The following is a 23,960-nucleotide window of genomic DNA, read 5'->3' as shown; positions in this document are numbered from 1 at the left end:
CAAAGTGTTCAATGACTTCAATGGCTCTTGCTGGAGTGACTCCCGACTCCTGAATCATTTAAAAGATTTGTTCGCAACGCACGAATGGTTTGCTTGCGTCACTAAGAAAACACGAGGAATAACGTCTGCCACACAAAATGTCAATCATATTAGTTATTCTGTGAGGTAACACTAGATGTTAAAATAGAGTTAACAAAAAAGAAAATTAAGAATAATAAAATAAAGCAGCGTTAAAACAAAAATAAATAAATTAGAGTTAACAATTATTTATTCATTCATTCATTTATTTCATTTGATCTATTTATTATTTATTTATTGTTTTATTTTAATAAAAATTAAATAAATAAAATTGAGTGAACAACAGAGAGGCTGTTAGGATCCTGATTTACCACCGTGTATCCTGTCCAGGTCGCTGATGAGTACCTGGCTCCAGATGTTCTCAGCACGGTGAAGGAGATGAAGGTGGCCAACTTCAGACGCGTGCCCAAGATGCCTGTTTATGGGATGGCTCAGCCCACAGCGGAGGTACTGGCAACCCCCCCCCCCCCCACTCTGTTAATAAGTAAATTCTGATAAGGATGTGCCATAACAAACCTGGATTAGCGCTGTTGTCGCCTGGAGAAACAAGGTGCTGCGACGAGTCGTTTTTCCCCTTTTATAACACTCTGATTACTCTGTTTGGAAATGGCTTATTTGTAAGAACTATATGGCTCCGAGATGCTCTGTGTACCTTTTTTTGAGGACCTACATGGAAAGGTGAGGCTGAGGTTTACAGCCGGGGTCTCATTAAGGAAATCCTCTGCAGCGCTGCGTGCAACATCTAGTGCTGATCATTAACCTTTACTGGTGGTTATTGAAATGCAAATGCTCCAGGGAAGGTTGATAATCACCACCATCCCCTTGATTCATTTACCGCTGTGTCCATCATTAGCATTATTACCCATCGCTTGCACTCATGAATATTTACGAGAGCGACATTAGTCCGATGTACTCTTAACGGCACTGGAGACAGAGGGGCGGATCTCGCGATCTACCCGGCTCGTCTCGCGGCCGTCACGTGGACGTTGTTTCACCTTTGCTCAGGCCACCGACGCGGTGCTGGCCCACCTGACGGACCAGAAGAGGCAGCACAGCCACGTGCTGTGGGTCAACCTGCAGGAGGAGCTGGTCCTGGAAGGCAACGGCCAGGTCTTCACCCCCAGAGAGCCCACCGTGCTGGACCAGGCCATCCCCGTCCCGTCCTGCGACGCCCTCCAAATAGAGGTAAAGGGAATAGGGGAGGCGATGAGTTTCTCATGAACGTCTCGGAGTTACGAAAAAACGAGCTCCTGTGTCGCAAGGTCAAAATTGCAAGGCTGCACCAATTCATCAGTTCCGGCAGAATTGCAGCTCTGTGTGCATCAGAACAAGCTCGAGTTTCACACTGAACATGAAAACTATTAGTCACGAAAGGACCCCCCCCCCCCCCCCATCCCATACCGGCAGAAACTGGAGACCTCCCTCAAGGAGGAGGTCCTGCGCGCCCAGAAGTGGCTGGAGGTGACGCTGGAGCAGGACAAGCAGATGAGGCTGTTCAAGAGCTGCCAGAGCGTCCAGGAGGTGTTCGGCCGGCTCAGGAGCTCTAACCAGGGCCTCGTCTACAAACGCATCCCGCTGCCCGAGTGCAGCACGCCCAGGGAGGAGGTAACGCCCTGACCCAGCCGCACGCACGCACACACACACACACACACGCACACGCATCCACAAAGTCACAACCCAAACATGATGGAATGGGATCATATGACCATATGATCTTGTTGTAATGCAGAAGACTGAAAATAACTAAGCACTGTGCGCCCTCTAATGGAGCAATGTGGTAACGACAAGAAAAGAGCCCAAAACAAACCAATCACCACATGCATTGCGCGCGTGTGTGTGTGTGCGTGTGTGTGTGTGTGTGTGTGTGCGCACTAACCCTCAGGACTTTGACAAGCTGATGGAGGCCATGAAGAGCTCCTTGGGGGACGACTCGCGCGCTGCCTTCGTTTTCAACTGCTCCAACGGCAAGGGCCGGACCACCACCGCCATGGTCATCGCCGTCCTCACTCTCTGGCACTTTAACGTAACGGCCAAAAACCCACGAGGACGCATGCAGACTTTTTTTTATGTTTTTTGTTTTTTTTTCTTCTTTTCTTTTATTTATGATAATGATGCGTTTCTCCCCACAGGGTTTTCCCGAATTCAGCGATGAGGAAATTGTGAGCGTTCCCGATGCCAAGTACACAAAGGGGGAATTTGAGGTGGGGAAAAACCTGTGTTTTTGAGTCTGTGTGTACCATGGTGATGTTTTTTTTTAAGTTATTATTATAATAATTATTAGTGTTATTCATTCATTCATCCCCACCCCCTAGGACTATTTTACATTAGGCTTTGCACCAAATGCGGACTTGAAAAGACATGCCACAGCCTTTTCAAAGTAAGAACCCCCCTCCCATCCCCGCCCAAATCTCTCTCTCTCTCTCTCTCTCTCTCTCTCTCTCTCTCTCTCTCTCTCTCTCTCGTCTGAAGAGTTCTCCTGAATTGGCGCCGTCCCCCTCTGTGTTGTGACACTGAATCGCCCTGCGTTCACCGCCCTGAACGCAGGCGGATTAAAAGCCCAACGGGCCGCGGCGAGCACGGCAACGCGGCCGCGGGGCGCCTCCGGGAAACACGGAGCCGTTGCTACGGAGGCCTTGGCTCCGGCTCCGAAGGAAAGAAAGAAGGAAAATAAAGAAGGAGGGAAAGAGAGAAGGAAAGCCATTTGTCGCCCGACCAGGTGTGCAGTCGCGGTGGCGGTTTGGCGGAGCGGCGTACCGTCAGACCCCGTTTGGTTTCACTTTGTCCTCGGAAAGGCATCACGGCGGAATTTCTCCGCCTCCGACCAAACAGCTGTCTGCAGTTAATGGCCTGCGCCCGCTGGGTCCTGCAGCTCGCCACGGGCCGCCTGCTGATGTCAGGGCTTCTTGGCAGCCTGACAAGCATGCCGGTGGTGGGGTTGGGGGGGGGGGGGCTCTTTGCCTGGAGGCCTGTTCTGTTCCCTGCCCCTGCCGGTCGCCTTGTTGCCTGCTCCCCAGCTGCCTGGTTACCGTTATTATCAGTGGTATCTACGGGGGGGGAAAGTGTGTACCAGCTGTGGCCGGTGCGTCAACAAAGTTCTTTTATTTTTATTTTTTATTGTTGTTGTTTTTTTTATAATCCTCAATCCCGCGGCGTGTTGTCGCAGTCTGCGCAGGGGACTGCGGGAGCCGAGAAAATAGTTCTTTGTTTGTTATTCACACTGTGCGTACATCCACGGCCATTGAGATCACGCCCTGGCTTCCGCTGGTCAATCCCGCAGCGGCATGTGGGCCCCCAACACCAGCCCTGCATGCACGCCAAAAGAGAGGGGTCGCTCTGGGTCAGCTCAGCTTTTTGTTTCCTTCCGAGTCAGACAGAAGACGAGGTTGTCTGGTGTTGGAAATCTGTGACTGCTAGAATCCTAGACGATGATCTTTTATGATTTTATTTGTATTTAGAGCCGCCCCGACTGTGACGTAAACGTCCGTCCGATCGCCACTAACTGGGCCCATCGCAATCCTTTTTGCGAGGATTTTTGTCCGATTCCTCAATCGTATGTTTCCACCCAATTCCGAGGGGAATTTTAACCCAACGTTTAGGCAGTTTTTTTTTGTGGTCAAATGTGAATTTAGTGCATTTTTATTAGTCGGGTTGAGGAAAATGTAGTGTGTAGCGGATTTTTATGTTCCAGGGGTCAATGTCAATAAGTGTCTCTTCTTTATTTGGTGGATGTGTGTTATTATGCTGTTATAGGCTTAAACATAGTATTGTATTATTATTATTATTATTATTATTATTATTATTATTATTATTATTATTATGTCGCACAAAATGAACAAAAGATAATTAAATCATTATTCACAGTTAATTGTCGTCAACTAAACAAGTCACGATCTTGACAACCTTTGTTTTAAAGGTTTTTACAGTACTGCTTCTTCCCAATAATTACAATCACATATTAATATTAATGTTGACAAAGCCTAAAATGTGGGTGTTTTGGCTGTGGTTCAGGTGGTGATGCAGCTGGTACGCCTGCTCCCCGACGGCCATCGGATGAAGCGCGAGGTGGACATGGCCCTGGACTCGGTCAGCGAGACCATGACCCCCATGCACTACCACCTGAGGGAGATCATCATCTGCACGTACAGACAGGTCAGCCTAAAACAAAAAAAAACAAAAAACTCAGAGAATCGCAGCCGTCAGTGCCTGGCGGGAGATCAAACCACAGTCCTGCTTGGGCTCGTCCTGTTTGACGCAACACCCAACACCCACAAAGGAAAACACAAAAGTACCATGGCAGCATCCAGAAACAAAGTGTGTGTGTGTGTGTGTGTGTGTGTGTGTGTGTGTGTGTGTGTGTGTGTGTGTGTGTGTGTGTGTGTGTGTGTGTGTGTGTGTGTGTGTGTGTGTGTGTGTGTGTGAGATCACAATATGTGTTAATAATATTTGTAAAAGAAAAGTGTGTGTGTGTGTGTGTGTGTGTGTGTGTGTGTGTGTGTGTGTGTGTGTGTGTGTGTGTGTGTGTGTGTGTGTGTGTGTGTGTGTGTGTGTGTGTGTGTGTGTGTGTGTGTGTGTGTGTGCACAAGACCAACTTTTGAAGGCAAGCTCCATTATTATTTTTTTTTATTTTATACATTTTTATTTTGTTCTTTGTAATGTTTCTATATGGTACATTATTACATAATCACCGCCATAAATGTATGACAAAAAAACAGATTTTTAGCACCAAAAGTTGAAACTCCTTTTTTTTTGTTTTTATAAAATAATGTTTTTAAGCTCTTGTTTACATTTTACTTGGCAAAAAAATATTTATAATTATTGATTTATGGTATCAAATAAAAATGATCATACATCCGATCAACTACAACATTTCCGTGGCAAGTACTGTATATAGAAAAGGTGGTTGCCATGACAACTTGCCCCATTATTGGTGAGAATTGCTGACAGGAGTGCATAATAAAATAAACTTTTGTGTGCTTAACAACACACTAGAAACCGTATGAATCATGTTGTTGACCTTCCCCATCCCCATTCTGCAAGGGGATGACGTGGTAAGTGGGTGCACTTCCACTCGCGTCCTATAGATGGCATCAGCAACTCGTTTGACACCGTGTGAGCACTTTGCACTTTGGGGACTCTCGATGGAGCGCCATCCCAGAATTTGAAGGCACAGATTACTGCCTGTCTCCGCCGATTGCGTCGGGGAAAGGCAGTGATGTGCCCCTTGACAAGGCAATTTATCAAACGCCCGAGGGATGATGGGGATGAGCGCCCGTCCGAGCCGAAACGTCGCTTATTCCTCGAGTGGCGTTGAGGTGATGAATATGATGATAAGGCAATATGATACGTGCTTTCCAAAAGAAAAAAATAAAAATAAAAAGAGTTTGCAGTCGCTTTGTGCTTTGTGGGGTCAAAGCCTTCCATCTGTTCCTTCGCTGAGGTTCTGCTCCGATGCCACCGCCTCTGCAGAGAAGCGGCGGGGGTTGATTTTAGCGGCGTAATGTGCAACGCAGACCATAATCAATGTGCTCTCTGTGGCGCGTGGGCCTGGGCTGATGCTGCCGGAGCCACCCTGCCCCGTCCCCGCAATCTCAATGGCTCTCATTGTCTCTTGCGCTTCTGTCTTCCTGCAATACTCTCGGCACTCTTTGTCTTCTCTTCTCCCCTTGTGTTCTTCCCTTTCTCTCTCTCGCTCATTCCAGCCTCTCTTTTCTCGGCACAATATCTTTCCGAAATGATTGGATCTAAAAAGATCAATAAACAATAATCGATCCCTGCGAGGAAAAACGGCCCGAGGCCTCCGTCGCTGTTTGACGGAGCCTCCTTCCTCCGGGCTTGGGATCTGCTCACCTACACCGTGACTCATTTTATACCCCGGTGCGGCAAAAGAAAACTCCGTGGAAACACCCGCACTTGCGTACCTCAGTTTGACTTTTTTTTGCGTTTTTTCTAAAAAAGGGGGCGAGCGGCCGCCTCGGCACGGTAGTTCGGCGCCGCTCCGAGTCGGCCTAGGCTGGCACCGCGCTCCGATTTGGCCTTTGGCCCCTTCTCCGTGATCCAGCGGGGCCAGGTGATAAACAGTGCCAGATGTTCCCGAAGCCCTGGCAACCAGCAGAAGAGGAGCGAGGCCGGCGGGGAGGGGGAGGCAGAGCGCGGGGGTGGGTGTGCGGGCGGGTGGGTGGGTGGGGGGGCAGGGGAGGGGGAGACTTATTGCCTAACCCTCGCTCTCTCCCCCCTCCCCTCCCTCCGACAGTGCCCTCCTCCCCGACAGTGGTTGGAAAATGTGTCTTCGATAGAGAAAAATGTATTTACACTGGGAACCGAACCATCCGCCAGTTCCCCAAGGGTGAGTGGAAGGGTTTGGAAGGGGAAGGTGGGGGAGGGGGAGGAGGGAGGGAGGGGCGGGTGAGGTGAGGGGTTGAGGGTTTCGGCCCACCGCTCCGGAGGGCTCAGCGAGGAGAACCCTGTAAATCGGCGGCCCGACGCCGGTGCTCCACCACCGCTGGGATGTCCAGCCCATCACCCGCTCCACAAAGCAGGTTCCACCTCATTGCCATCCCCCGGAGCTGGGCCCTCCTCCCTCCCCTTCCTCACCTCCTCCTCCTCCTCCCTTTCATAGCAGGCGAGGGGCCATCGATTGGACCTTCAGGACTCGGTGCGGCGCCGAATGGCCTCAAGCGTTTGTTTGTGGAAACCGGCCGCTCCGCTTGTTTGTCCTCCTGCCCCCATTGATTTCGCTGTTTTGACGTGTGCTCGGTGATCGTGTGGAGCGGTTGGGATTCATTTGGCAGAAATCGGTAGTGTTTGGGATATTGCTAGGCTCGGCTCTGTAAACAAAGCATTAGATGTCATTGTGCATATCTTCTCATCTCTGATTCACCCTCTGTTTCCAATCTCTCCCTTCTCAATCTGCTCGGTCCTCCTCTTTCTCCGTTTTGTGTTTTTTGCTCCTTTTTTTTTTTTTTTTCTTCTTCTTTCTCTATACTAGATATCCAGACATCTGCTGAGTGTTTTGGTGAGCCTCGGCCGTGCCCAGTTCTACCTTACCGGACCACCTGGTTGGATATAGGTTTTTAGCCGAATTGAATTTTTTTGCCTCGCCCTGCCCCTTCGTCTTGTACTTTCTTGGTTCTCTCCCTCGTGTTTTTTTGAACTCTTGTGTAATTGTAATTGCTACGTACGTTTCTTGCCCCCAAACAGGAAGCTCCATCAAACGGTATTAAAGGCTGCTGGGGGGCTTCGCGGCGGTGGAGACTATAAAACCGGTAACCTCTCCCTCCTGTTCCATCGTGCGCCATAGGTGCATGAAGCAGAACGCGCCTTTTGGTCTTCTCGTCAAACAAAACAATTAACATTCTCGGTCTTAGGCCTCGCCTCCTGGCGGGGTCCTGATTCTCGACCAGGAACACTAAATTCATTTTCTTTATTACATCTGCCGCAAAGAGGTGCCTGGAGATGCTTTTTTTTTTTTTTTTTTTACCCGAAAATAAGCCGAAGAAGCAACGTGAAAAGCTCGGTGCCGGAGTAAATGGACGTGAGTCACACTGTGCGTATGTGTGTCCAAAGGCAGGCCCTCATGGTTTGGACGGGGGCAGTGGAAAAATATTTTCGGAAAGGGGAGAATGCTGTGAGCAGGTTTTCTGAGGAAAGGTAACGGATGTCCTCGGGAAGGCAGGGGGAGGATCTTGGCCGAATACTTGAGGGTTTAGGGGCTTGAAGAGACCACCACTATACTGGCAACCAGATGCCTTTCACAAAGCACAAGGAAAGGGAACACGGGGGAGAATGGCGGCCATGTAGAGAGATAACCCGAAAGCTTCGAGGGCGAGGTCTACCGGCCGAGGCGGACCCGGAGGCTCAGGCGCTCTCCCTTGCCTCCATTTTGTCCGCCGTGCGCCTCGTTTGCCTGGGTGTCCTCCGCGTTTAGGGCCCTTCTTGTCGTATTAGGACACCTGTTTGACATAAGTGGGCCAATTACGAGGTGTAGATCTGGAATGGCCAAGGGAAACATTGGCGTGGAAACGGAACCCACCCGGAGCGGTGGGGACGGGTCCTTCTGGGGCGCAGCGCAGGATGCTGAAAAGAGCCTCAGTGCGATCCAGCGTTCCCTGACTCTACAGTTGTTGTTTTTTTTATCCCTAACTCCCTACCCCTCACATGCCACTGCCAACGGCAATATTTACAGCGGGCCCGTCTGCAAAATTACTTATTCTGCACGGGGGTTGTTGTTTTTTTTTTTTTTTTTTTTTTTAAGTCCTGCATCAGCAGGTGCAACAGGGGCAAAGAGTTTCGACGGCGTGTTTACGAATAGGAAGCAGAAAGCGGGGATTTGTCTTGCGACCCCGCTGCGTCTTTCACCCCGTTCAGTCGGGCGCAAGGGACTCACACAGGCAGAGGCCTTTGTGGGAAGGGGGGGGGGGGGCGCAGTGCAAACGTTTCCCGAGTCTCACTTTGACTTTCAGCGGAAGTCGCCGTTTGGAGGAGCGCGCTTTTGAGCGCTCCATTTAAGTACGTGGAAATTGACGATTCCATACGAGACAGAATCGCATCCTCAACGTGAAAAATCAAGTTATCATTGAGATGACAGGCGCCGTACGGTTACGCAGTAGAGCTGATTATGGGGTGGTTTGAAAGTCGCCACCAACAATTGACCGGCTATTAGATTTTGTTCTGTCCGCTGTTATTTGGAACGAGCCTGCCTGCTGTTCGCTCGACACAGAGGGGCCACAAAAAGGCAGCATCGCATTTCCAATCTTTTTTTTAATTTTTTTTTTATTCATTTTCCCTCCTCGTTAAATAAGAGGAAACCGTCGTCTGGGAAGATGCGAAATCAGGAGTTGGTCGAGTCTTGATTGGAGCCGGCGCTCCCCGTGGTCTCCCGCCACACACTGTGCTCTCGCTCTCTAAAGGTATGATTTCTATTCGCCGGGAGCTGCAGGTTGATTTGCGACGGCGGCTTTTTGAAAGCAGCGTTTCACACCTTCCGAAGAAAAGGGGGGGAGACGACACATTTTTCTTGCGCCGCGTCTTCCGCACTCGGGTGCGGAGGCGTCCGACGCGCGTCCCCTTTTGAAACTCCTCCAAAGCAATATTATTGGTTTGCAACCTCGGGTGGCGTAGCGTCTCGCAAATTCAATTGAGGAAATATGGAGCTGGTTTCGACGGGGGTTTAATCTAAATCAGGTGGAAGATAATCCTACTCAAATCAATCCAGAATTCGAAAATGCCTTTCGGAGACGTTGGTCAATTTAAGATGAATTAGTTCTCGACTAGGAAGTTCAAGACTAACGTCATGGAGGACGTTGGCCCCTTCTGACTGGTCTTGGTGCTGGTCTTAGATCAGATCGTCCACGCTCTCTACCGTCGTGGTCCACCTGGAGGCCACACCCATTGATCAAAAAATAAACCTTAACGTAAACCGTCACTTAGACCTAGATTAGCTCTCATCTTCCTTCTGGAAATTATTTTTTTTTCAACTAGGGCAAGTCTGGGACTATTTTTAACCACAACTGAGAGGCCGTGACAGTTAGTCCAGATTAAAAGTGTGATTTAGTCCAAGATTAGGCCTGATATGTGTTCGCGAAACCGCCCCATAATGTAAAGGCCATTGTTTCTCAGCCATGCCGAAAGTCAGAAATAGAAATTTGGTAGCATTTGAATTTGTCTTTATTAAACACTATTCAAATTGCATTTAAAAAAAGGAACATGAACTATACATTTTCAGGGCACAGAGACACAGGCGATGGTGTTGAAACGTACCAGTTTATTGTAGCGCGTGGGAAAGATGGAACAAGCTCGGATCAGATGGAAAACATGTCATGACAAGAGCTGTGTGTGTGTGTGTGTGTGTGTGTGTGTGTGTGTGTGTGTGTGTGTGTGTGTGTGTGTGTGTGTGTGTGTGTGTGTGTGTGTGTGTGTGTGTGTGTGTGTGTGTGTGTGTGTGTGTGTGTGTGTTGGGTGGGTGGATTGCTCTGACGAGCAACAGGCGTACAGCCACCCCTTATCCCAGGCCCCATTACCTAGACCCAAGACAGGTGTGGCTGCTTAAATCACACCACCCCCGCACCACCGTCCAACCTATACCTTGAGCTCCCGGGATTTCCTGCTGGAGGTTGAAGTTCACCAAGACGCCCGCTCTGACGCCACACACTGATAAGTGTGATAACATCTGTTATCACACTTATCCGTCTCCATGTGCTCTGCTCGCTCTATCATCCCACAGCTCTACACACACACACACACACACACACACACACACACACACACACACACACACACACACACACACACACACACACACACATAAACACACGCACATTTTGCATCCTGCCGATGTTCTTTTCAACTCTCTACCTTCTCTCTCCTCCTTCATTGGCCTTAGGCTTGTCCGTTCCCCAGTTGTTTTTCCACACACACACACACACACAGCTGTTGGGGATGTTTCCCAGCTCTCGGTTTGCCTATCTTGTTTTTTGCCAGCGGTCCTGTGCGACCTGATGCGAGCTGGTTGTTTTTATTCTTTTTTTTTTTAAATTGTATTTTATCTTCTGTCTTTATGGGGCCTTTGCGTACATTTTGCATAGTGAGCCTGTGTGCAAACATGACCACACTGGAAGGTATAGTTACTCTTGAGTGAAAGGCGGAACAGAAGGAAAAATCATTAGAGGCCTAAAGTGATTAATGGCCGTCTAGCTGTCAAACGTGGACAGCCCGTCTGACCCTGCAGACCATGCGGACCATGCGGACCACGCTGAGGCCTGCGTAGCCATCGCATGGATCCTACATTCACAGCGACCGCAGAAGTGGAAGCTTTCAAATGCGCCTCTGTGCCGGTGTTATCCCCCTTTGCCCCGGAATAACTGCCCTGCCCTGGCCTGGCCCTTTGCCCTGACCTCTCCCACCCGCCCACCCCCTCTTTACCGCTGGTGTTAGTGGTGACGCTTTGGGCCTCACTGGGCGCTGCACAGCGGGGCTGCGTTTTCCTTTTTCTTTTTTCTTTTAACCTCCTCCCACACTATAAAACCCAGCAGTGCCCCCAGGCCCGGGCATCCGAAATAGCAACTTGGTCGCTGCAGTTATGGCATCTGACCGATCAGGGAATGACCCAGTTCATCTAACTCAACAAGAGCTCTTCTCTCTAACCTACCCTCTCTGAACTACCAGCCAGCAGGTTTGAAAGAATGGATGGATGGATGGATGGATGGATGGATGGATGGATGGGTGGGTGGGTGGAAGGGATGGATAGAAAGGAAGAAAAAAGGCGATATGCCATGAACCCCAAAAATAATTAAGAAAATAGAGAAATTGGCCATGTAATACAGTATATAAATGTAATATAACCCTAACCCTTGAAATCAACCCCAAAAAAAAAGAAAAATTTGGCGATACACAATAAACCTAAAAATTAACTATTAACCTCTGTATCCACATCTCACGGGGATAATTCCCAATAGGACATATACTGTATATGACAATGTCATATACACAACTACATCACAGCATGTATGAAATAAAATTTTTAATACAATATGCAGTAAACCTAAAATTTTATTAAATATGAAAAATTGCCAAGATACAGTGAACTTAGAGATGGACTTAAATTGAGGGGGGAAATTGCAATATAGGGAATAACCAATTGGCATAAACAGAAACAATTTAGGATATTCAGTAGATATAGGATTAGATCGTTACTCTATAAATAGATTCCCTGTTTCTCAGAAATGACTCGGGCAGTAAGGAACAGCTGAGCGAGCAGAATAAATTTGTGTTGACGACAAAATTCAGACCCGGCTGCTCAAAAGCATTTCTACCCCCCCCCCCTTTCTACAATAATAGTACAGTTTAAAATCCGTTCCAACAACATTGTCGTCTTGAATTATTCAGCCGGGGAGAATCAGAGATGCAACGGGCAGGTTTAAATTGACATTTGGCATTCTGTAAGAAATGTTTTTAGTTGTTTATTAAAAAAAACAACATTTAAATTGACATTTGGCATTCTGTAGGAAATCTGTGGGGTTTTTTTTGTTTTTTTTCTGTAAGTGGTATGCATCGTAACAAATCCTAGGGGAGCAAACATAATGCCCGTTGATGCCGCGGGACTATTCCCATAATGTGAGCTTTGATATTCCTATGCTCTGCTCTCGACGCACCAGTCTCTTCTGTGTTTCCAGCTGCTCTGTGGTTCACTTACACAAAGAGCTGAATCAATACATGTGCTGGCTGTGAACCCGCTGTGTTAATCACTATCTGTAATTAGTAGTGAGGCACACAGGATTGATCAGAGGATGTGCAAGGTAATTTCAATTCCGCACTTCCAAATGATTGACAATTCGCCCATGTTCGTGCGCTCGCTCGTCTGGTATGTGAGATAATCTAAGCGCGGCGGGATAGTGAATAAGTATCAGTATCTTTTGAGTCGGTTATCGTATCAGAAAGGCCAGGAAACAACATTACATCCGAATTTATTGAATCAACTGGATTTGCAAATTTTGTTATCCAGTCCCGGATGTAACGACCACGATGCTACGGCGTCCCAATAATAAATCCCTGCCCACGGGTTGTTTGGAATCGGAATCGCTTCATTCCGCCGGGTACTTTCACAAATACTTGCCATTTGTTCTGGTGAGGTTTGGTGCGTTTCACTACTGACCATTGGCATAAAAAAAGGCAAAAGAGCAAAAATGGAGAATAAAGATAAAACAGAATAAGAGGTCAAATTGAATAAAAAATTAAAATAGTCAAAAATACAAATATAATACACAAAATACAAAACAGAAAGTCAGATATATATAAATATATTTTATAGTATTATTATTATCATTATTATATTATGTTTTGCGTGTAGACTTTAAATCCTGTGTTGTCAGTTGTTTGGGAATAGTACTGCACTGTGTGTATATGGCCTCTTTATCTCCCTTTCCTATGAAAGGCAGGTGTGTGTCATATGTCAGGAGTGAAAACATTCACAATCTGCAGAGGATTATGGGAGTTAGTGTGAGTCTGTGTCCTTCAGCCGAGCTCCGGCCTCTGTAAATGGAAACAGTCAACTTTGTAGACAGTTTAACAAGACGTACACAGTGATAAGGATGAGCTACAGCTACAGCACACTCCTCTTGGCTTTAATAGTTATGTGCAAAGATGAGTAACGTCGGGGTGTGTTATGCATTAGGCAAAAGTCAAATCAGGCAAACCCCGGCACGGTAAATCATCAGGGAACCGCGATTTAGGTTTTGCATTTGAGAGATTTCTTTGATACAGAATGCCATGGCGACAAGAAGACTAAAAGTTACTCCAAAAGTATCCGTCTCCATCCTTGATCATTGTCTTTTAAGCGCCTTGACCCCACAATTTATCCGCTCAAATGGATTGGGTGGACGGTTGTCGATTTGATTCAAAAATGGTGCAGAGAGTGGACCGAGAAACAGAATTTGATTACGGATCATTATTGATATTCTAATGTGTCTGGAAGATGTGCTGTGAAATAGCCTAGTCACTGTGTACTTATCTCTATTATCTGTTTATATATTCAGGACACGCTAATTGAACGGAGCTGGTCTTTTTGTTTGCTTTTCTCATTAAAAAAGCCATTAGCTTTGTTCCTTCTCACCCCTGTTTTAATGAGTCTGTCTTAATTGGTACTGGAATTCCATGGACATGACATGTCAGTGGCTTGTTAAGGCATTGCAAATAAATCAACAATTCAGCCCACAATTAAACCACAGCATTGCACAGGAAAGGGGAAAATACACCATGTGCTTTCCTTGTCTGCCTAATAACTTCCCAGCGATTTTATTTTCTAATGGATTTATTATGCAAATTTCTTATAATAAGTCACTTAGATGTAAACTGCACGTTGAAAAAAACCAAAACAATCACAGATGCATTTTCCCTAATGCTGAATCAGAAGGTAGAAGGTGAGCCTCTACTCAGTCGATGTGGATAGAGACCCCTCAAACACCGAGCGGAGCCCCGGCTGCTCCCCCTCTCCTCCACAGGTTGGGGTTCGGTTTGGGGATCTGGGGTGGGAGGTGTTCTGTGTGCGATCCCATGAATGGCTGCTTGTGTGAACCTGGGTGGGAGGGGCCAACACGGGGGGGACTTGGATTGGCCTTTTTACCTCTGCAACCCCATCGGCTGGTAATTGGCACCATATGTCAAGCAGACAGACCTCTCCATAGTGCGCACTTCTCAGCTCGGCCCTCCACCCTATTAGCTTGTGGTGGGGTCGGCCCTCAACGGTTGGCTGCCCGACTCACGGCTGCAGAGACTCTGTCTGTAGCCCCTTGTGGGACCTTTTTGAAAAAAGCAAGTAGAAGACCTCGCTCTTCAATGTGGATGATAGTTAATTTAACACCGTCTTGAATGAAGCTACATACAGTAAGTAGCCGATAATGAAATATTCTAAAGTCCGGCCATGTGTCCTATATTTGGCCAGAATGCCATTTCACAAAGGTCAAGCAGAAAGTGGACTGACCGGTATTTTTATTTATTTTTCTTAAAGACGAGGCTAAATGGGGGACGCCAATCAATCACTATTTTGAAGGGGTCTGAGCCCCTTCGATTCCAGACCAGTATTTATTGTTGCTCTGATTTTTGAAAAAAAAAAAAAATACATTTTGGCATTCAGGACACTAACTACAACAACATTTGGTCTAAGGCGTAGGCAAATGTGTCAAACTGTGGACACGGGATTAGCCATTTTCAGCAACGACACGAGGAGAAATTCTCATTAGTTGATTTATCGCATTCCAGCCAGCTTTTTATAAGTCACTGTTATAAGCATAAGGGAACCTCAGGGCCTGAAACAGGAAATATGCAATCTCCCCACGGGCAAAACCTTAAGGTCTGTCACCCTGAATCGGGATGGAAGAAATTTGGAATACTGCTTCTCCACTCATCTTTCTCAACGTCGTTTTGCAAAAGGGACTCGCCGGGGCGGCGCACGAGGCGGCTCCCGCCACCCGTATCACCTTGTCGGTGTACGGAAGAAGAACGCTGCCTTTTAACTCTTCACAGAACCACTCCCACCCAGCATGGCTCAGTGTGACACCACCTCTCTTCGGCGGATGTGACCATGTCCCGCACCGTTGATGATGGCTGTCTGGAGATGACTAATAGGATGCCATTTACGCCCCCACAACCCGGCTCCTAAATGTTCTGCCCCATTGAGTGCCTTTTTAATCGTCAAAAGTGGAAGCGTCGAGGAACAGCAGGGGCCATGTGAAAAAGCCACTCAGACTCTCAGAACGCGATCGCTGAGTGCTGGAGGGGCCAGCGTTGGAAAATGTACCTCCAGTAAAGAAAGTCAGAGTGAAGAAAAGAGGGGTTTTTTAATTATTTATTTTTGCCAAGACGGGTGAGGAAGAACTCTCAAACCTGCCCCGTCGAACACCTTTTCGGGATAAATTGGAACGTCGAGGGCCATCCGTGTCTAATCGACCAGAGACCTTGTGCCAGATATCCCTGATCGAAATCACAACAGTGATTTCCCAACAGCTAGTGGAAAGCTTTCCCGAAAGTATGGAGGCAGTTGTGGCAGCAGAAGGGGGACTGGTGCCATATTGCTGTGACTTTTGAATGAGACGTTCATATGGTTCACTTTAACAGCTCGAACCGTGACTACCGTCAGCTACTGTTCGGTTCATGTGACCTTACCATTTAGTTTTTTTAGGAATTTTTTTATTTAAATTTTAAATTTTTTTTATTTTAATTTTTTGTGGAGGCATTATGGTTACATAATTGGCATCAACCAGCTCAGTAATAAAGAGGTTTTAAGACTGATGATATATAACTATGTTCATCTAACTCATACTGCAGTACAAACTGAGCTTTGGAAATGATGTATTCAAATATTCCCTTTCTTTATAAAAAAATACAATAAATCTATAGCTCTTCATGCTTTGAAGACACCCACAGATGAAGTGTTATTTGATGCAATCTGGGGATAGATTGATGAAGCATGGGACTTTGTTTTCCTGTCTGTGGAATGTGTAATATCATTGGTTTGCGGAAGTTTGAATTATGCAATTATGCCGATAATTTTTACTATTCTAGTGTGTGTGTGTGTGTGTGTGTGTGTGTGTGTGTGTGTACGTACGCGCGCGCGCGTCTGGCCGTGGCCTGTGCACAGATGGTTGCCAGGCTTCCGCGCATGCGGCGCTCCAGGCAGAGAGAGTTGAAACCGTGTGCACGTCGGACGGAGCCCCCTGGGAGTGAAGTAAGCACAGGGTGATCAGGGCGCACAGGCGCTCACCTGCCCAAAACCACCCGAATTCTCAGGCAGGAAGTTGGAAAAATTTTGGTTTTTGTGTGTGTGTGTGTGTGTGTGTGTGTGTGTGTGTGTGTGTGTGTGTGTGTGTGTGTGTGTGTGTGTGTGTGTGTGTGTGTGTGTGTGTGTGTGTGTGTGTGTGTGTGTGTGTGTGTGTGTGTGTGTGTGTGTGTGGGTGCGCACTTCCTCCCTCCCGCTCCAGTCTGGAGACAGCGAGTCCGGAGACAGCTGCCTGCGTGGACTTTCTCCGCGTCTTCGCTGCAGTTTTCCCTTTCTTCCCTCAGCTGCAGATGATTGGAGAGCTCTGATCCCTCCGCTGCAGTTTGGGAACGGGGAGGAAGTCTCTCTCTCGCTCTGTCTCTCCCTCTCTCGCTCTGTTGCGTCATACCGCCTCTCTCTCCCCCTCCGGAATGGCGGTATCATGGTTCACTCTACACATTTCCAATTACTCCGACTGCCGGCCCACCTACTTGGTGAGGCGTGCTAGACTTCCATTTCTCCCCATGGCGCCCAGAAAATGTCGTGGATAAAAATTCCGGCCCCGCGTCGGAACCAGACCGCGAGCAGATAACCCGATAAGCGACATGATCCACCCGGAGGTACAGCCTCCAGCAGTCAAAATACTCATCATAGTACAGCATGGGATCTGCTTAACTGCCTGTATTTGGGCCCCCTCCCCCCCGGGCTCATCCCCTCCTTTCCCACCAGTTATCATCCAACCCCCGACCGCTCCGTGCCTCTTTTCAGACCTTAAACCTCATGGCACTTGTAATAAAAACAATTTTTAAAGAAAGTACATTGCCTGTCATGGGGACTTCATGCCAGCTTGACCTCGGTCCCAGAGCGCTGTCGGAGACGTCTAAGTAGAGAAAGGCTGCTGGCGGGGCTCCGTCCGCCGCTGGCCAGTTCTCCAAGCTCGCCCTGTGGTCTCCATGTTGCTGATGGATGTCCTGGGAGAGACTTGATTGCCATGTTACATCCGCGCATCCCCGAATTTTCATACTTAACCATCATTTGGTACTCTGTATTCCATGTAATTCACCCCTTTCTTACGGTGTTCAGGGTTTCCATCGCTCCTTTCAATGCGTTCACCATGACAGGGCCACGGTGGCGTTGAATAGGGTGCGGGCGGGTCTTTTTAAGCGGTTTTGAACGACTCATCGACAGCTGTTGCCATACCGTGTTGATATAACGCTGACCCCGTCTTTTACCCCCCCAGGGTCACATCTGCCCATTTTTTTTTTTCCCCAACAAGTGGAGGCAGGGTGGATGACTGCAGAGGAAGTTGACTTAACGTCTGAAGGTTTAAGATGGGGCTGAATTAGTCATATACCAGTGAAGGTTTTTTTTTTGTTTTTTTTTGGTATTCGCCAAGGCAACTCAAATGGACTATTTTTTTTAAAGCTATACTGTATATGAATCATCGTTGATTGACCGCACGCGATGTCCAAATCACAAAGGACGCTTGGAAGCCGTGTGTTTTTGTTTTTAGGGGATGATTGTAGCTCAGGCCTGTTATTCATGTAACTATAGTGCAGTGCCGAAAATCATAAGCGCTGTAGTTCGGAAAGGGGCTAGAGGGGGCGGCAGCTGTGGGCAGCCGCGGGCCGGCGGCCACAGGTTTGATTAGAGCAACCCCAGCGTTCCAATCACGACAACTTTGCCCAACAGGCACGCTCCCCCAAACTTTATGGCACTTTATCCTTGAGTTTTCGTGGATGTTTGTTGCAACGATCACTTGTTTTGTTTTCCCCAAAGCGTTTGCCGCAAGGTTTTTGATTTACGAAGAGTCATTTTCTGGACTTTTTCATCATATTGGATTGTGGGTGATTGCATTGTGATTGAGAGACGATCTTCCTGCTCCCGTGGTGAGGAGGAAAACTCCTCACCGGTGTTTGCAGCTCAGCCAGCGGCTGTACAAGCTATTCGAGGTTTTTCCGTTGCCTAGTAATTTATACATTTAATTGCATACTTTACAGTGTGGGCTTTTACAGTATATATGTGTGTATATGTACACATACACACACACACTGTACAATGGCCATTGTAGGCACTTTTGGCGGTGGACAGGAGTCAGCATGGACATGATTCAGCCCCACACAGAGCAAGCTTTTATGCACTGTGCTCTGACACCTTTCTATCACAGCAGCATTAACTTCTTCACAAATTTGTGCTACAGTAGCTCTTCTATGGGATCGAACCAGACGGGATAGACTTCGCTCCCCACACGCATCAATGAGCCCATGGCCGCCCATGACCTTATCACCGGTTCACCGGTTGTCCTTCCTTGGACCACGTTTGGTAGGTACTAACAACTGCATACAACATACAACACCCCACAAGACCTGCTGCTTTGGAGATGCTCTGACCCAGTCGTCTAGCCATCATTTGATGTGTTTCTATTCTGGGTTGGTACACTTCTAAGTTGAGGTTCATCTTGCTATAGGTGAAGGAGCTTCTAAGTGGCTCCTTTTATACCCTGTGTTTGTCTCTTTGCAATCACTGCTGACTGGCTGCTGACTGACTGCTGACTGACTGCTGACTGGCCGCCGACGCGCCAACTGCAAATTCCCACAGTCGTATCTTCGAGCAGTCGGTCGCAAGTCGATACAAATTTTCGCGACTATCGCTACTCGTATCTTGCATTAGTTGTAATTAGATGCAGTCGTAAGTCGAGGTACCACTGTATATTGTTTTTGAAAATTGATCGGTGAATGAATAATTGTAAGTCGCTTTGGACAAAAGCGTCTGCAAAATGATGGAAAATTTCTAAATTGCTTTATGCATAGTTGAAATGCTATGAAATGCTTTTTCTTCCTTGCCAGATGAAAAACGGTAAAACGGAGAAGGATTCGGAGCAGCTGCTGCTGAGGAGCCTGCAGTACCTGGAGCGTTACATGTACCTCATCCTCTTCAACACCTACCTGCACCTGGAGAAGAAGGACTCCTGGCAGCGCTCCTTCACGGTCTGGATGGAGCAGGTAGCTTTCACCCACTCCCCCGCCAGTCCATTTTTAATTCATTCAAGTTGGGATTTTTTTTATTCCTTTAAAAAAAAAAAGAAAATCATTATTTTTTGAAAGCACATACACAACACATAGTGGAACAATTTTTTTAAATACTCACATTTCCATCGTCTGCCGTTCCTTCACAGACAGATGGTATTAATTCCTCCTTCTTTTTAAAGATTTGTTTGTTGACTTAGTTAGATGGAGGGCGGTTCTCATTAGGATGAAGCCCAATGTGACGTGGATCAGGGCTGCAAATGTGAACGGCGAAATGAGACCTCTCGAAAAAACTGACTGAGCTGTTTTATTTAACCGTGTGTGTGTGTTAGTAGAGGCCCGAACGCATGTGCACAAGCACCCAAAAAGTGAGTTTGTACAATAATAATTATAACCGTTTAATGTGTTTTTGACTTATTATATATTAAATTATTAAATGTTTTGTTAGTTTTTGAACTAAATCAAGAAAAGTACTTCAACCCTTCCAAAACGGAGGCGCTCTGAGAGGCTATGTTGGTTGGCTGTTTTGGGGGAAGTGTTCCTTCCACTACGAGAGGGAAGGAGGCCGTGTGTCAGACGCCTCATGAAGGGCTTTCGAGCACCAGCCACGGAGCTCTGTGTGATTCATTCAACATGAGAGAACCTTCACTCTGAACTATCTGCAGCTCTCCGTCTCATCATAAACCAAATTTTAATCCTTTTGAAAACCAAAAGACATCGAAGTTCCTGTCGTAAAATAAAAAATAAAAAAAAACCTCTGCGTAAAATATCTACCCGCTCAAGTAAGCCGGGCCGCCAGCAACTCACATGTACTTTTAATTAGTGAAGAATGTGAGTAGAAGTATTACTATTTAAACTTTTCCACTGGATATTTTCAACTATTTAACCATTGAGGCACCAGTGAAATCCACTTAACCGAAGCGCGCCGAGGGGTTTTATCCCGGTTGGTTCTCAGACGGAGGATAGGATCCCTCCCCCTCAACCTCAGCTAATGATTCCTTTGAATCCTTTCCTGAATCCTGAATCTTTCCCATGGAGTTTCCAGGGCGCTGACGTAGGCTGAGTGGCCACTATCCTGGCCCGGGCGCGCTCCTCAATCAGATGTCTTCCTCTCGCTGGCGGTGAAGGAGACGCGAGGCGAATAAAGGAATGACAGTCATTTTTGATTATTATTTTTTTTCTTCTTTGTCCCTATCTGCGCGGCGGTTACTCCGGCGTAGTTTCCCCGTAATGGAGGGGGACAGGTCTTTTCGAGAGACCCGCGGTGCAACACGTGTCGGTTGCATTATCCTCCCAGCTGTGGGAGTAAGTGTGGGGTGAAAAACGGCCGCCGGAGGAAGGCGCACGTTTTCCTCCTGCTTAAGCTCTCTCTCTCTCTCTCTCTCTCTCTCTCTCGCCCCGCGCCGAGCTCTGGGAGCCGTTACCAGAGTTTCGCTTGAATTTTCCCCCGTGGAATCTCACGAGTTTATATTCTAGTTCTGTTGTGGCTTGGTTCTTCAACACATTGAACTTGGTAAAATGCGCAGGGGCCCCCCCCTCGTGCTGCTGTTGTTGGTGCATTAAGCGCTCGGCCAGCTGCGCCCCTACGGTAAAGCAAAGTATTTATGTGCATTCCAAACAGCGGAGCGCCCCGTAAGCCGTCGCCCGGCCAATGCAAGGAGCGCTCGTCGTTATGGTTCTCATTAATGCCACCATCGCTTGCATCTTGGCACCGAAATTGTTTGCTCCAGCGAGCCGAATTTGCTCCCCCCCCCCACCCCCAGTCTGAAGAATTCTGGCGCACGGAGGGGTCGAGGCGGATCGCTTGCATCACATGGCTTCATTTAGATATATTAAGAAAATGTCTGAGCGGGCTGGTTCCAGCCGCGCTCGGGAGATCTCCCATCGCGGCAAACGAAAGCCGATAAAACATTGTTTCGCCCCATCGAGCCGGCGTCCTCAACGTTAAAATCTTAACGTGTTGACCGGTGGCTCGTATGGATTTTGGACCGGGGGGCACCCCGGCCACCCCGGCCACCCCGGCCACGCCGCTCTTATTTTATCTGGCAGCTGACTGCCAGGAGAAACACGGCTGCAGGGCCTGGAATGTTTGGAAAACATTGAATGACTATCTTCTCCTTCTTTGTTCTTATTGAGGTGGAATAAACCAGAAGAAAAAACATGGAATTCCAAAATAGATTCGAACAATTGCTATGAAAACAGTCGTGGCAGAAATATGTGCGGTCAATCAGGGCATATTCTTCCTGTTATGAATAGGGAATATATGCTGTGCATCGGGGTGGCTCTAATGGCCCAGTTATGCCGTGAGAAAATACAGACACACGGCGGTTATCAGAAGCCCACGCCTTTTTTTTTTTTTTTTTTTTTTTTTTTTTTTATATCGGGCTTGAGTGCCGGGATGAAGACCAGAGTGTGGTTTAATTCGGCTACGGCAACCCGCACAATCGTGGTGAAGAATCTCACACTTAACGTGACACGCTCTGAATGGTGAGAGAGATGCAGGGTTAACCGAACGTAATCAGGCACGATATTCGAGTTAAAATATTTCTGCTTGGTGTCGTCTCGACGCCGAGGTGCGGCGGAGCGGCTGGCCTCCGTCCAGTTGCCCGACCAGTTGCCCGACCCGTCCAGTTGCCCCCACTCCCCGCGGGGAGTGGGGGCTCCGGCCTCCGAGGTCCTGGTCGCCGTGCACGCTTCACAACCCCCCCCAACGCCCTCACTGCTGCACACCGCAGCGTGCACGACATGGATCGCCGCGTCCTCCGACAGCGCAAACCGCTGTGACCCATCCCCATTATGCCGGGAAGAGCAAGGCTCAACGGCCGACCGCATGTTCATCTCTGTTGCTGCCGTTTGATGAGATGCTGTCTTTCAGCATCGGCGTCCATCTAATGAGGAACATCTACACGGCCGAAGCAGGAAAGAGGAAAAAAAAAAAAAAAAAAGAAACCCCACATCGAGCACATCTCTGCGTTGGATAAGCGCCAAAAACAAATATTATCGCAAGCGTCACGTTCCTCCACGTGACCCGATCACACCAACAACATCAGAGGAGCATTTTGCATTTTGCTCCCCCGCAACTCGGCCATTTGTACAATGGCCCAACTTGTGCGCGGTGCATGCCGCGGATGCCTCCAGAAGAGGTACCCTATCAGTCACTCCAGCTGTTTTGATGTCGGGCACAGAGGCCTCCCTGTCCCCCTGCAGCGTCGCGGTATGCGGAGCCTTTGAGATAGCCGACTGTGGGAAAGCTCTGCCCCTCGCCGCACCACTCTTCCTGCACCAGCCACCATTAGGGGCGCCTAATGAGTATTGGCATGTGTGATCTCCCCAATACGGGATGAAAGGCCCTCTGCCAGCTCTGCTCACTGTCACCCATTAGCTTGTCACTCGTATGCCAACAACCTCAAGGCTCCCTGCCCCTACAGCAAACAGCGTTTCCCTGCTACACACGTTCCAAATGAGACCGAACGCTGTTTTCCCTGGAATACAGCGTCATTGATGTGATCGCTTCTCATCAAATCTGCTGTGCATCAGTAGTGAAAATGCCCAGTCTGTTTAGTTGCCTTGAAGCATTCTTTTCACTGGAGTGAGCCGCGAGGCGGTGAGCGATCGCTCTCCCTCCACTGAACATCTAGTCTTTAAAGATCCTCCGGACTTCTGCTGAGAGCGTCGGTTTCTGTCCAAGGCCGTTCAGCGATGCCCAAAAGTGCTTCCTACGTGAGACAGCTGGACCGTGCGATCCATCACAAAGGAATCGCCGCGCTCGACCAGATCGGAGCCAAATTCCCGCCCGCCCGCTTTCCCCCAGCGAAAGACACAACTATTGAGATTCTGAAGGGGGATTTCTGAAAAAAAGATTCCTTTTTCACTGCGATAAGGGTTTTTCGCAACCCCATGCTTTATATCCTAACATTCCGTGTTGCATAGGGTAAAATGGATAGACCACATTCAGGAGCTCTAGGGCCCTCCTTCAGGTAGGAAAGTTTTGTTCTTCCATCCAGCGTTAAGAGGTGGAGGAGGGCGGATGGATGGTCCCCTCCGGTATGTAAACAACCCAAGCCGTGGTGCCTTTAACGGGGTGTTTGATCTCACGTTTCTGCGGGACAGCCCGTGTCCGCTCGGGTTTTTTGTCGAGCGCAAGAGTTTGGCGGCGCAGCCAGATGTGTCTCCGGTCGCCCGTAGTGTTTCCCCATCTGTCAGATCGATGTCTTTCAGACGGAGGCGGCCTCGCCGGGTCGTGAGTCAGCTCGCCCCGGCGAGCTTTGGCGCTGCCGCCGCTCTCCCGGGAAATCCTCGCGGCCACATCTTCGGCCTTAGAGAAAGAGGAAGGAAAAATAAATAAAGAAATAAACAGATTCCGGACAAACCCGAGTTTAAGCCATTTTCGCTTTGGTTTTGTGTGACCCAGTTGCGTTGACCGTTGGTTTACGTTCCCCCTGTGCTCCCTCTTCCGGGGATAGGTGGCTGCCAGGGCCGGGGTTTACGACATCTTCAACCAGCTGCGTTTCTCCGAGTTCGGGAGCCCAAGGGACGCGGCGCTGGCCGGGCTCCGCCGCCGCTGGCAGCAGCAGAACGTCCAGTCACTTCCTCTCCGCGGGGAATTCATCTGA

At 48.3% G+C, this 23,960-nt stretch overlaps 1 protein-coding gene across 4 annotated transcripts in view; it reads left to right on the top strand.

Moving 5' to 3' along the window:
• The window catches only part of pald1a (phosphatase domain containing paladin 1a), a gene marked incomplete at its 3' end in the record, with an annotated part of 36,330 nt that extends 12,370 nt beyond the window's left edge, over positions 1–23,960 (top strand). For all 4 annotated transcript variants that reach the window (XM_080021924.1, XM_080021923.1, XM_080021922.1 and 1 more), the window contains exons 13-20: positions 409–525; positions 1,084–1,263; positions 1,486–1,683; positions 1,961–2,101; positions 2,208–2,279; positions 4,087–4,227; positions 19,168–19,323; positions 23,811–23,960. In XM_080021924.1, coding sequence (XP_079878050.1) covers positions 409–525; positions 1,084–1,263; positions 1,486–1,683; positions 1,961–2,101; positions 2,208–2,279; positions 4,087–4,227; positions 19,168–19,323; positions 23,811–23,960 — 1,155 coding nt within the window. The remainder of the gene's footprint in view (positions 1–408; positions 526–1,083; positions 1,264–1,485; positions 1,684–1,960; positions 2,102–2,207; positions 2,280–4,086; positions 4,228–19,167; positions 19,324–23,810) is intronic.

Source organism: Zeus faber, assembly GCF_960531495.2.
Source record: "Zeus faber genome assembly, chromosome: 20".
Taxonomy (NCBI): domain Eukaryota; kingdom Metazoa; phylum Chordata; class Actinopteri; order Zeiformes; family Zeidae; genus Zeus; species Zeus faber.
The sequence above is the reverse complement of the archived record's forward strand: the minus strand, read 5'-3'. Positions and strand labels throughout refer to the sequence as shown.